Here is a 13,498-nt window from a genome sequence, read left to right as displayed (position 1 = left end):
AATAAAACTTTCATTTTAAGCTGCTGTCTTTGAAGTCAATTTTCTTGGCTTCTCCCCGAACCTAACAGATCCACTTGGTCCAAAATCAGTGTGATCTGGAAGGTTGAGACTATTTTACATTCCTTAATATAGAGGATTTCCTTGGGCAAAGAAACCTTTTTGTCTGACGTTCAAAGGCTGCTTTTCAGACCTGTTGAATCCTTTGTAGAAAACTTCGGGCGTGCAATTCCATTTTTCTCCAGACATTTTATAATTGAATTCATTGTTGATATGTTTTAATTTTCTTGGCAGAAAACGGGTAGATTGAAACACAAGGTTTGCGAAAGCTTTACCTTAACCTCCCCAAATCTTGAGCTTGCATGTCAGGTCCTCCTTGTTTTCCTATGCCCCCAGATTGACATAGGGACTCTTCCTAAGGACATGTCTTGGGTTTTCTCCTTGGGGTACTGAGACTAGAGGCTCCACTGTAAAGCTGTAGCATTAGTTCTTTAGGGGATAGGGTGTGTAGTTGGAAAACGCATGCACTAAGAATCCTGCTGAATGTTTCCTTAAATGCCACAAAGCTTCAGGTTGGGCCAGGTTTGTTCTAGTGAAGAGCAAGCTAAAAGGGTCATGAGTGACAACTGTGATTTTAGCTGCAGCGGTACTCAGAAAGGCTGATTTCTTTTTAATTAAGCTCGTAGGAGGCAGGGAGAGATATTCACCAATCAACAGCGTTGTTATTCCCCTGTCCAATAAGAAGCGCAGATAATCGAAGGGTACCTCACTTACTACCATCTTGAAGCCGGTGCAGCTGCGGGAAGAGTCGTGGCAACTCTTCGGTTACTGTCACTTCTTCCGATTGCAGGCTCCTTGGAGAGGACACAGTATGCATCAAAAGCAGAGAATGGTGAGTGTGTCACGGGCACCTGGCTTCGAGGATGGCAGATCTGTGACACTGCCAGGAGACCAGCGTCCAGTTCTGCCCCTTCGCTACGAAGCGGTTTCATGCCAGTCCTTTCAGTGTGGGTCCATGCCTCGAACTTGCACCTCTGCAGAATTTGCAGCGCTGGTAGATTGGTGATGCTGAACCCAAACTGCGTTTTGAACGACAGAGGGTGTGTGAGCGCTGTTGCGGGTCTTTCTGCCCTTGCACTTTCGTTTGCCCTGCTTTAGTTTTCCTCTATGATCACGGTGTGTTTTTCTTTCTTTTTCTTTTTTTTTTCTGCTGTTGGGGGTCCCCCTAAAACAAAACAACACAAGCAGGCACAAGAGTCCAGCAAAGCAAGATCTTTATTTTAATTAAGCAGAAAAACCTGACCGGTCAGGGACAATAGCATAGACCCCGTCCTGGAAGGAAAATTGCACAGCATATTTAGGATGAGACCTCAGAGCAAAGGGGAGTGAAGTGGGCTGTAGCGTTGTCCAATCGTATTTTGACACAAGGGGTTGGGCAAGGGAGTCGCCAATGTGATTTTGATGACTCCTGCGGCTTGTCACAGGAATCATGGGTGATGAAGCCTCCCCTGAGCCACCTGGTTTCAAGGCTTTTTTCTCAGAATCTTGGTGGTCAGGCCTCATCCTGGACATTTGGTGAGTAACTCAAAATGATGAGGGACAAAGGAGCTGGTTCCTGGGCCTGGGAACATGGACTCAGTTTGTTTCTGTCAGCAAGATAGTGAAGCTGTCCTTGAGATGCCTGGATTCAGACAACTGTTACCTTACAGTAGAGCCAGTTGAACCCTAGGCTTTATTTAGGTTAGGCAAAGGCTCCTTGTTGTGTAGAGGGCATTTTTCTCCTTTGGAAATCTATTTCAACCTCTCTTTTGAGCTCTCTTTTGAATAATAATACTGGTCAAAATAGTTAAAAGTGGAAATATGGAAAAATGCGGGGAAAGCCTGCGGGAAGGGATTCATGTAGCTGTCTGTAATTTGGTTTTCTTGGTGGGTTTCTCCGAACAGAAAGAATTAGGAGAGTTCGTCAACCAGTCTTTAATTGGAATACAGTTCTTGGAAGAAATATTAAATCTTTGGTGTTTTTGCCTTCAACTACTGGTTCTGTGTAGATAGTAATCTCTGACCATCAAGAAAGTCGGGGATGGTCAGCCTGACACAAAGGCACCATTTATTTTTTTCCTTGAAATGGTTGAAACTGTTTTTGACTTTTCCTGCTGCCTGTGTATCTGCATGTAGAGTTCTCAGCTATCTCTCCAGCACCACGTCTGCCTGTGTGCCACCACTCTAACAATGCTGCCCACTCTAACAATGGACTAAAGCTCTGAAACTTCTTGCACGTGGCAGAGAGACACTGGCTACTTAAGAATGTTACCGATTACTTCTCTGACTTTTGGCAAAGCTCAAGTTCAGAATGCTGCCTTGGAGGAAGTAACGAGGCGGCTTATTCTGAGCTAAATGAGTGACATCTGCCCTGAAGCAACCCAAGTTTTTGTGGATAACGTGTCCCATCATTAAAGAGGTTCTACACACTTTTATAGCCAAACAAAGTCCTAAACCGAGATCCTTGACAAATGTCTTCCTGGGAGTTTAGATGGCAAAGCTCTGCAGAGGGAGAAGCTCTGCCTCATCCAGCTTTTATCTCAGATCATCCAGAGATCCGATGAGCAATGCAAGCAAGAGATGCTTGCCTGCTATCAACAGGGGGTGTTATATGACATCCAGAGTTTGAAAGCAAGTGGATAATGCCTCGCCTGGCCTGCAATCCCAGACTTTAGGAGGCAGGGCTAGAAGATCAGGAGTTCAAGGTTATCTTCATCGACCCTAGGCTACCGAAGCCCCTCTCAAAAAACAAAACAAAAAATGTATTCTTAGTGAAAAACAACTTTGCTTCAAAAAAAAAGAGAGAGAGAGAAAGAAAGAAAGAAAGAAAGAAAGAAATGAAAGAAGGAAAAGAAAAGAAAAAAAGAAAACATTTTTGAGTTTGAGTGTAGTACATTTAAAAAACTGATTCCTGTTAAGTGTGAGTGATACTTTGTATTGCCATGTGCTATCTCTGCCTGGTTTTCTTGTATGTGTGGTTTAAGAGAGGCAAGTTATTATGTATCAGTTTGTCTTAGAAGTAAGTATATAGCTGAAGGTGACCTTGAACTTGAGGGATAGTATAGTTTGAAGATTTTTCAGAAGGAAAGTATTTCCAAGGACCGATTGCACTAAAGCAAGAACAGAATCCAGTGGGGGAACTCAGTAAATCCTGAGGCTCTTTAACTCGCACCTAGGATGCCTCTAATAGAATTGTCTCAATTCTAAAGGGCTTAGATAGGCTTTCTTTAGGATGTGTTGCAAATAGCACAGAAAATCTCTTTCCAGGACTGGAGAGATGACTCAGTGGTTAAGAGCACTCACTGCTCTTCCAAAGGTCCTGAGTTCAAATCCCAGCAACGACATGGTGGCTTACAACCTGTAATGAGATCTGATGCCCTCTTCTGGTGTGTCTGAAGACAGCTACAGAGTATGTACATATAATAAATAAATCTTTTTTAAAAAAAAAAAGCCAAAAAAAAAAATCCTCTTTCCTGTTTTTTTATATGCAGTGGACATCTCGTGGTATGGCTACTCTCTCCATCATCTTGAGGTCTCCATTGCAACTTGGACTTCATCTTTACTGTGTCCCATGTTTGTCCTTGGTGGCTCTCTGGATCTATGGTGCTAGATCCCTCAGTCTTGCATTCTTCATGCTCCCACCCCCTAAGTGGTGCTAGCACCACTTAGATGACTCAGTTGTAACTACGTCTTTCATCTCTGGATGGAACCTGACCCACTTGGACCACAGTATTATCAGCTTCTGTGTGGAACACATGTGGGGAACAACCCCATGGAAACAAACTCTTCCCCAGAGACCCCGCTTTGCTGGAGTCTCAGTTCAGGGTTTCTTCTTTCACATGAATTTGTATCTTTACACTTTGGAATATTTGATGGGTAGGCTCGTACCTTCATGTAACTATTGTTCCTACTGTTGGCCAGAGCGTGGAAGCCAAGGAAATCTTTTCTCCCCCAAGTTGATTTTTTTTGGGGGGGTCAGTTCTTTATTACCGCAATGGAAAACAAACTAGGACTGATAGGGATGTATGCACAGCCCAAGGCAAAGAGAGCCCCAGGTGTATGGTGGTGGTGGTGGTGGTGGTGGTGGTGGTGGTGATGATGGTGGTGGAGGTGGTTGTCATCGTCATCCTCCTCTCCCTCCTCTTCTTCCCCTCTCCTCCTCCACCTCCTCCTCCATTTTTTCTGAGACAAGGTCTTGCTGTGTAGCTCTGGCTGTCCTGGAACTCACTATGTAGAAAAGACTGGCTTTGAACTCATAGAGATCTACCTACCTCTGCCTTCCAGGGCTGGGACTAAAGGAATATGTCACCATATTTTAGTTTTTATATTTGATTTTGGTGGTGGTGGTGGTGGTGATGCGTGTGTGAGTGATATCTAGTATTATTTTAGAAGGATGTCATGGATTAAAAAAATATGTAGATCTTAGATTTTGGAAAACTAATGAGTGTCTTTGACTATAAAAACCAAGAGCTTTACTCTCTTTAAAATTTTTATTATTTTTAAAAAAAATTTTATTTTGTTTTTTTTCTGTGCATTGGTGTTTTGCCTACATGTCTGTCTGTGTGAGAATATCAGATCTTGGAACTGGAGTTATAGACAGTTGTTAACTGACATGTGGGTGTTGAGAATTGAGCCTGGATCTAAAGGACTGACGATCATAGACACAGAGTATTGAGTAATTGGCCAAATTTTGAAAGTAGATTAAAATATTTGTGATTCAGCAGAAATATAGGAACATTTCTTTGTAACGGAATTCTTCCTATCCTTCTGGTTAGCCAGCATGTGGGACTGTCTGAGTGAAAAATATAAATATATAAACTGAGCATTTGGATAAAGTTCGATCATGAAGTCTTGGCTCACTTAGTAAAAGGATCAAACAAAAATCCTTGTTCTTTGAGCCAGTTTGGGGGAAATTGTTACTAAGTGCAGACATTCAGTGCAAGAAGGTATTTAAGAAAACTTTACTGTTGTAAACTGAGTCAGGCATCCGTTTTTAACCTAGGAATACTGAAAACATCGGGTAGGAAGGGGGACAGCACAACAGAGAAGTCAGAGTAGGTCTCAGATATTGTCTGATTGACGTGCGGCTTTCGGACTGATGAAGCATTAGTGTAGGATGGTAAGGTGTTTCCCATAGAGACACAGATGAGCACTCAGGAATGGATCATCCACAGTATCAAGTCTGGAGTTCCCTTCTCTTTAGGCTCCCCTGATTCCTTGCTAAGTGGAGGAGTCTTGGTAGAGAACCCTGATGGCCTGAACATAGGGAAGCTCACCATTTTCCTTGTCTTCTACAGAAAAGATCGAGGGAAAATATAGTACTGTAGTTTGAGGCTGCTACTGTGGTATGATGTCTTCGTGGGCCCCAGTTTGTGCTGGGTCTAGGCAGTGTTAAAATATGACACCCTTTGTCTGGGTCAGACTTTTGCTAGTGATGACCAGTACACTGAGGCTTTGGGCAGGTGGAGGAAATTTGGTACCACAGACAAGGTGTTTCCCGTGGTAACCTGTAACAGGAAGGAGGAAATGGAGAACCATTGGCAGTTTCCTCTGAAATGGGTGATTTCGCCTCAAAGAGGGACTATCAGAATAGAGATTCTGGGACATCTCCATGTAGTCTCTGCTTTGGATGCTGAGCATCTTCAGGTGTCTTGCCTGGAATACATGCCGTAGTTGTTTTGTGATATTTCCATATCTCTTTGTGAGTTCCTCCATGATCTGTCCTTTTGTGACTGCAGTCACAACTTTCTGACTTGCAGACAGTGGCTTTTGTCCAAGCTCCCGGTGAAGCACATAATCCCACAGCAGATGCATTGTGAAAGGCGCTGTCTCATGGATTGGGTCATTGCCTGAATGAGAGTTGGTGGAAAGGTTGTATCCATGGTTAGGAGTATAGGCTTATGGTCATTGTAACTATGGGGTAGGGGCTAGAGGGAGATGGCTCAGGGGTTAAGAGGTCATCTTGGAGAGGACCCAAGTTCTATTCCTAGCACCTACAACCCTCTGTAACTCCAGTAGCAGGGCATCAGATGACATCTCCTGACCTCTAGACACTATATTCATGTGTACGTATTCACATAGACACAGACATATCATCTGTACACAATTAAAAGTAAAGTAAAAATCTAAAAACAAAAACAGGGGGGCGTGTCCTGGCAGGCAAGGCTGCCTGTCTAGTAAGTCAGTAAAATGCATTGCTCCTAGAATACCTTTTCCCTCAGGGTTTCAGTAGGAAGTCAGAGAATGGAGATTTACAAGATGTTTATTTTTCACTAATCAAGTGGTAGAATATATGCTGGCTTATGATACGGAAAAGACAGAAAATCTGAGCCCTTGTTCTCTAGAGAATGTATTAGCCGTGGTAGCCTTTTAGTAGCAGATGTCCTGATGGCTCCTCATTCTTAGAGCCTCCACACTGAGAAAGACAACGAGCTTTAAAGGTCCAAGCAAAGCTTGGTAGGGAAAGGAAAAGTCGAGGGACGTGGGGTGGCTTGGTAGGAATGGCCTCCATAGACTCGTGTGGAGTGGCACTGATAGGAGGTGTGGCCTTGTTGGAAGAAGTGTGTCACTGTGGGGGTACGCTTTGAGGTCATATGTGCTAAAGCTATGTCCAGTGTGGTACACAATCTCTCCTTGCTGCCATGATGATACTGGACTAAGCATCTGAAACTGTAAGCCTCAACGAAATGCTGTCCTTTCTAAGAGTTGCCCTGCTCCTGATGTCTCTTCACAGCAATGGAAACCCCTAACTAAGACAGAAAGGAAGGGATCCAAGAATCCCCAGACAGGGGCTTTGCTTCCTGGAGGATGGGGCTTAGGAGAGCAGTCTTGTCTTTTGTCTTGCTTAGGGTTCTTATTGCTGTGAGGAAACACCATGCCCAGAAGCAGGCTGGGGAGGCAAGGGTTAGTATGGCTTCCATATCCCAAAGCACAGTTCACCGAAGGCCAAGTCAGCCACTCAAACCAGGTGAGAAGCTGGATGCAGGCGTTGTCTTAGAGGCCATGGTGGGATGCTGCTTACTGGTTTACTTTAATGGCTTGCTCAGCCTGTTTCCGTAGAGCCCCCCAGGATGACCAGCCCACAGAGAAGCACCACGCTATCTTACGTTTCTCAATCGAGGTCCCTCATTGACTCCAGCTTGTGTCAAGTTGACATAAACTTGCTAGCATACTTTGGGAGTGGTTGCCTGGTGTCTTCCAATCTCACAACCATTTTTTCCTCCTCATCTCCCAAAGATTTGATACAGTCAGCTCTCTAATCCTTTGTCACAAGTTATCGACCCACAGAGATTGGTGAGTGTGTGTGTGTCCTGATTGCCCCCAACTGGAGCATCAGAACAACTCTTATCAGTGGCATGCTGGACACACATGAGAACAGAACAAGAGAAAGGAGAGCAAGACTGGGAAAGCAATTAAAATAAAAGTAGCCACAGAGTTCAGCTTTGGTCCAGAGAGCAGAGACACTATTAGGAGGCAGGAGAGTTTATCCTGTTATAAGGTTTCTTGATTAAGGCATCAGATTCATTTGGCTTGCTGTGAGACTCTTCCAGTCCTTAGACAGGGAGGTACCTGCTGACTCCACTTCCCTCCTTGATTTATATCTTTCTCACAGTCACCTGGGTTGCCTCTGTGAAATCACAGCACAAGATTATAGATGTTTTAATGTTTTAGTTATAGGAGGAGACACTTTATAATCTAAACAGATGTGAAACTAAAAAAAAAAAGCAAAGATGGAAAGAATTTTTGTTTTTTGAGACAAGGTTTCTCTGTGCAGCCCTGGCTATCCTGGAACTCACTCTGTAGATCAGGCTGGCCCTGAACTCACAGAAATCACCTGCCTCTTCCTCCTCTGTCCTGGAATTAAAGGTCTGTGCCACCATGCCTGGTCCCAGAATAACTCTTAAAATTCAATCAGTTGTAGGGATAAGTCTGCTCCAAAAAGCAGAAATAATTTCAGGGAATCTAGAGAAGCTGCATTTTAATTATGGGATAGCAAAATGTAGCAGAATTCCCTTCAGATGAACAAATATATAATCAAAGGAAACATGAAAAGGAGAGAGAGCGAGAGACTGTTTTTTGTTTTGTTTTGTTTTTAATAAATTCAAAGTGACTAGAAACAGTTTTGCAGCTCCACAGAGCAGAGACTACCCTAAGGGGAGGAGTGGCAATGTTTCTTTCTTCGTGTTTGAACAGAGAAAGCTGTTGCTCTCCTTTTCTCTGTCTTTCAGTGCTCTCTGGCAGGTGAAGCAGCTGGCAGCGCACATCTGTCCTTAGCCGTTCTGTTCTTTATTTAGGGCAGGGAGGCCTTAGCTTGATGACTTCTTATCTTTTTCATTATGAGCTTATTAGCTTTTGATGGTTGAGCTATCTCTTCAGCCTTTGATGACTTTTTTTTAACCAAATTGATTAGTTTGATCATCCATTTGTAACCATAGTCATCAATAAACTGATGGAATACTCAAGGGTCCAAATTATTGTTTGAGGCCTCTTTTAAGTATGCAGTTGAAAAGAAGTTTAGTCGCTAAGGTGTGTGTCATTTACAGATTTTTTTGTTTTGTTTTGATGCTAGTCCAGTTATGATAAATATAAAGTAATAGAGGTAACCCTAGAGATTTATTCTATAAACATAATTTGCTTATTGTGCATGTACCCAAAAATCATTTTATGGCCCTGAAGCCTTACAGAATTTATTTGAATAGAAATGTGGTAATAGGGGAGTGTTTTCATTTCATAAAGCAGGAATATGTGTTTCCTGATGAATGCTGGGGTTGATTGTATATTATTCACAGAGAGCTAATTGCATAGCCTAAGTCAGTGGAGTCTCATTTGGCTTATACAGTCCCTGTGTGAGCATGCCTCACTGTTGGCTCAGTGCTAACCATGGCCGCTTTGTTATCTGGACCCTTCTTGTCCCAAATTTTAAGCTTGTTCACACTCAATTTTCTGTGTCAAATTATCTTATTTTCTTTAAATTTAACTTCATTCAAGTTTCAGGCTCTGGGCAGAATGAAGCCAAATTTTAGTTAAAATAAATCACAAACAGCCTTTCTCCTGGATTCTTGTTCCACTTTGAAACCTTGTGAGCAGGCCTTGATAATTTCTGTTTCTTTCAGCATTCTCACATTCTAAGTAAGCTCCTGTCAAAGTGGCCAGTTCGTGTCTGCTTTTCCTTGCAAGTATTCACCTTATCTTCTGTGTGGCTCTAGATCCTGTCAAGTCGGCAGTTAGTTTTGACTTGCTATCGTGTGGGCTCTTTCAGGAGCCTGTGACCTTTGAGGATGTGGCTGTGAACTTCAGCCTAGGAGAGTGGGCTCTGCTGGATTCCAGTCAGAAGAAGCTGTACAGAGATGTGATGACGGAGACCTTTATGAATCTGATCTCTATAGGTAAAAAAAATATATATATACTATGAGTTCTTTACTTATTCAGTTAGAGAACAGCTGCTTCTTGTTCATTTGTATGGTTGCTGGAAGGGAGCTTGATGGTGACCATAATATTCCTGGTCATATTGCACAGTAACAAAATGTAGACGTTAGTAAGTTTTTGTGTGACACTGAATGAAATCATAACGATTTCTTTGGTTTTGCTTTTTAGGGAAAACAGAGGAAAAAGAAAATATTGAAGACAACTACCAAAATCTCAGGAAAAATGTGAGGTAATGCCCAGAGAGACAGAAATTTATTACAAATATTTACAAGTGATAGGAAATCTGAGAACCAAGCCAATGGTTCAGTACATCTCGATGCAATTGATTTAATCTCAAAAATTCTTTCCAAGCGCACTGAGCTGGAATATTCAGAATAGAGGATGACAACTCTGTAGGGTATGAATATTGCCAAAATATAGTGCAACATTATTAACCTGTGTACGATCAGTTTTAATGTTTCATTGTGCCTAAATTGTCCTTTATACAGAAAATTATTTAGTGTATTTTATCAAGTTACCTTTCAGCTTTGAATATAAGGTGTGTGCAGTTAAATGAATTTCAGTTTTAGATTAAAACCTAGTATCGATAAATCATGTAACGGATTTATTTTAAAACCCATAATGTTTGATGCACGCCATTTTCCAATGAATATTCAACTTCATTAACTGTGGTACACATAGTTATGTGTGAAATGCCTAAAAGCAGTAATATTTAAGAACTTTGTATGTGTGTCTGCTCTCTTCAGGACCTGGGTTGAATGTTCAGTTGGCTCATTTATATTTACAAATTCTCATAGAAGCAAAATCAATCGTGCCGTTTGTCCTCCCTCCTCCAGGTTCTTTGTCTATGGCCCAGGTAGACTTGACACTTGCTGTCCTCCTCCTGCTGCCCCGGAATCAGAACAGGGGCCCGGCATCTAGCCTTCAGCACTTCTCTTAGTGACTGTATAAGTATAGTTATGCTTTTCTCCATTTTTGCAGAACTCTGGTGGTTGAGAGGAGTTGTGACTATGGAGATGTCAGTCAGTGCGGAGAAACCCGGCAACGGATTCCAGAGCGTATCATTCATAGAGACACGCCTCCTGAACTATCAGTGTGTGAAAACAGTGTGCTTGCTAGAGACATCCTTGTTCATTCCCTCTCATATGTGCACCTCAGATGTGAAACTGCAGAGAAACCCTGTGGGTCTCAGGAATATGTGGAGAAGTGTTGGAAAGAGTCTACTTATTCTGAGTCCTTTCAGACAAAGCAAAGTCCTCCTCGAGAGACACCCTATCAAAATAAGCAATCTACTGAAGCCTATAGGAGTCTTAATTCTGACCAGTATTGTGAGCAAATTCACACTGGAGATAAACTCCATGAATGGAAGCAAGTTGAGAAAGCCTTCTGGAGGTACAGTTACGGTCAAATATATGAGAGAATCACCATTGGAGAGGAACCATTTGTGTGTAAGCAGTATGGTGAAGCCTTGGTTAATTCTAGTCATCTTATTAAACATGAAATAATTAACCCTGAAGAAAAGTGTTACACATGTAAGCAGTGTGGGAAGGCATTCAGATATTCCTCATCCCTTCAGAACCATGAAAGAATCCATAGCGGGGAGAGGCCATATGTATGTAAGCAATGTGGAAAAACCTTCATTCGTTCCTATGACCTTCTGATCCATGAAAGAATTCACAGTGGAGAAAAACCTTACACGTGTGAGCATTGTGGAAAATCTTTCACCCATTATAGCGGCTGGTACAGTCATGAAAGGATTCACACTAGAGAGAAACCCTATGTGTGCACACAGTGTGGGAAAGCCTTTTCATGCTCTACATCGTTCCGGAGGCATGAAAGAATTCACACTGGAGAGAAACCTTATCTCTGTAAGCACTGTGGCAAAGCCTTCACCCATTCCAGTGCTCGTTACATTCACGAGAGAATTCACACTGGAGAGAAACCCTACGTTTGTAAGCACTGTGGAAAAGCATTCCTCCGTGCCAGTCATCTCAACAACCATGAGAGAATTCACACTGGAGAGAAACCCTATATTTGTAAGCATTGTGGGAAAGCCTTCATCCAGCGTGATGCTTGTTATAATCACGAAAGAATTCACACTGGAGAGAAACCATATGTATGTAAGGAATGTGGAAAAGCATTTAGGATTTCCACATCCCTTCGTGACCATGAAAGAATTCACACTGGGGAAAAACCTTACATATGTAATTATTGTGGGAAAGCATTTAGGGTCTCCACATGCCTTCACAAACATGAACGAGCTCACGCTGAAAAGAAACCCAGTGGGTAGAACTGAAGACCATATAGATCATGTGGCATTATCTTTGATCAACTTGCTGTTAGGAAAAGTGTATGCAGGGTCAGTCAGATGGCTCAGGGATAAAAGCACTTGCCCTAAGCTTGATAGCCATAGTTGGAACCTCAGAACCCATGTGAAGAGATAGGACTGAGTTTCCAAGGTTTGCCTCAGACTTGTACATATGTGCTGTCATTTGCATGCATACCCTCACATAGATGTATAAAGAAATAGGATAATTTAAAATACCTTTTTTAAATTTTGTTTTTTTGTTTGTTTTGTTTTGTTTTGAGACAGGGTTTCACTGTGCAGCCCCTTGGTTGTCCTGCAACTCACTCTGTAGACCAGGCTGGCCTTAAACTCAGAAATCCCCTGCCTCTGCCTCCCGAGTGTTGAGATTAAAAGTGTGCACGTCCCTGCTGCCTAGCTTTAAAATCATTTTAATGTTGCCTTTTATTTGTAGTTATTTGTAGTTATGTGTGGGTATGTGCATGTGAGGGCTGGAGCATGCAGCAGCAGAGGCATCACATTCCCCTGGAGCTGCAGTTAGAGGAGCCGGTGAGGGCTGGAGCATGCAGCAGCAGAGGCATCACATTCCCCTGGAGCTGCAGTTAGAGGAGCGGGTGAGGGCTGGAGCATGCAGCAGCAGAGGCATCACATTCCCCTGGAGCTGCAGTTAGAGGAGCGGGTGAGGTTTCCCATGTGACTGCTGCAAATCCCGCTTGGGTCCTCCGGAGAGCAGCATCTTCTGAGCCATCTTTCCAGTCTCATAGGTGTAATTAAAGACAAATCCAGAAAGAAATAGCTGGAACAGACCTTAAAATGTGTCAATTTGGACACATGAAATGTGATATTGGATAAAACCAGTTCCATTACATGTGCCAAGGCACATTTTTTTTGAAAATTATATTTAACATAAATTATGAACACAATTCATGAACATTACATAGGTGTGTGTGCATGGTGTCCACATGCCAGTGTGCATGTGGAATTGGACAGCTTTCAGAGGTCTGGTCTGTTCTTTTCTTTCTGTAGGCCCTGAGAAGGAACTCAGGTTGCTTTTGAAACAGGCACCTTATCCTGCTGGGCAGTCTTGCTGTCCCTGCTTCATGCCATTTACTCATTGGAGAAGGAGATGCTAGAAAACGACAAAATTGAATACAGTGGATTTGCACACACCTGGGAGGGCTAAGAACTCATTCCAACCAATGAAAAAATTCAACATTAAAAATAATGTAAGTTGTATGTTGTCTCAAATAAGGTGAAAGGGAATTCTCTCCTGTGTGTTGTAAAAGCAAGAAAACTGAGCACTCCAAATAAATGCTTCCCTTTGAAAGTCTGATTTTGTGGAATTTGTGAATTTTGCCTATCATTTCTGCTGTTTGGAAAACCAAGGTTACAAAATCCTATCTCAAAGAATGACAGTAGCAACAGTATACACTACATGTATTGAAGTGATGTTTTTTAGTTTGATAAATCAATTTTTGGTACTGAAATAAGTTCTCACAATGCAGACTAGGCTGGATGCTATTAAAGGCGTGTGCTACTGAGTTATGGTGATCGGTCTTAGTTCAATGGGCTTTTTCTGAAAGCCAAGTGTGTTTCCCATTTCATGTGAAACTGATTCATGAAACTTAAGTGAATTATAAGATTCCGGTAGACTTAATTCATGTGTAGTTTTTGCATAATTGTGGGTCATATGAAGTTGAAAATAGGCTGCTTATTAACGGTTAATGTTTT

At 42.3% G+C, this 13,498-nt stretch overlaps 1 protein-coding gene across 3 annotated transcripts; it reads left to right on the top strand.

Annotated features, from left to right (window-relative positions):
- The first annotated feature begins 771 nt into the window (after positions 1–771).
- On the top strand, positions 772–13,097 carry LOC110312369 (uncharacterized). Of its 3 annotated transcripts, none has more exons than XM_085832746.1 (5): positions 779–889; positions 1,942–3,445; positions 9,296–9,422; positions 9,631–9,691; positions 10,444–13,097. In XM_085832746.1, exons 2-5 carry the CDS (start codon positions 3,410–3,412, stop codon positions 11,750–11,752), a joined length of 1,533 nt encoding a protein of 510 aa, XP_085688872.1. In that variant the 5' UTR covers positions 779–889; positions 1,942–3,409; the 3' UTR covers positions 11,753–13,097. The 3 variants fall into 3 exon arrangements, with proteins under 3 accessions (XP_021041576.1, XP_085688872.1, XP_085688873.1); XM_085832747.1 differs by lacking the exon at positions 779–889 and adding an exon at positions 898–1,097; XM_021185917.3 differs by lacking the exon at positions 1,942–3,445 and having other exon boundaries at positions 772–889.
- Positions 13,098–13,498: the final 401 nt, after the last annotated feature.

Source organism: Mus caroli, unplaced genomic scaffold (assembly GCF_978045245.1).
Source record: "Mus caroli unplaced genomic scaffold, Mus_caroli_1 scaffold_18, whole genome shotgun sequence".
NCBI lineage: Eukaryota > Metazoa > Chordata > Mammalia > Rodentia > Muridae > Mus > Mus caroli.
Note: the sequence above shows the minus strand (reverse complement) of the source record. Positions and strands in the feature narration are given on the sequence as shown.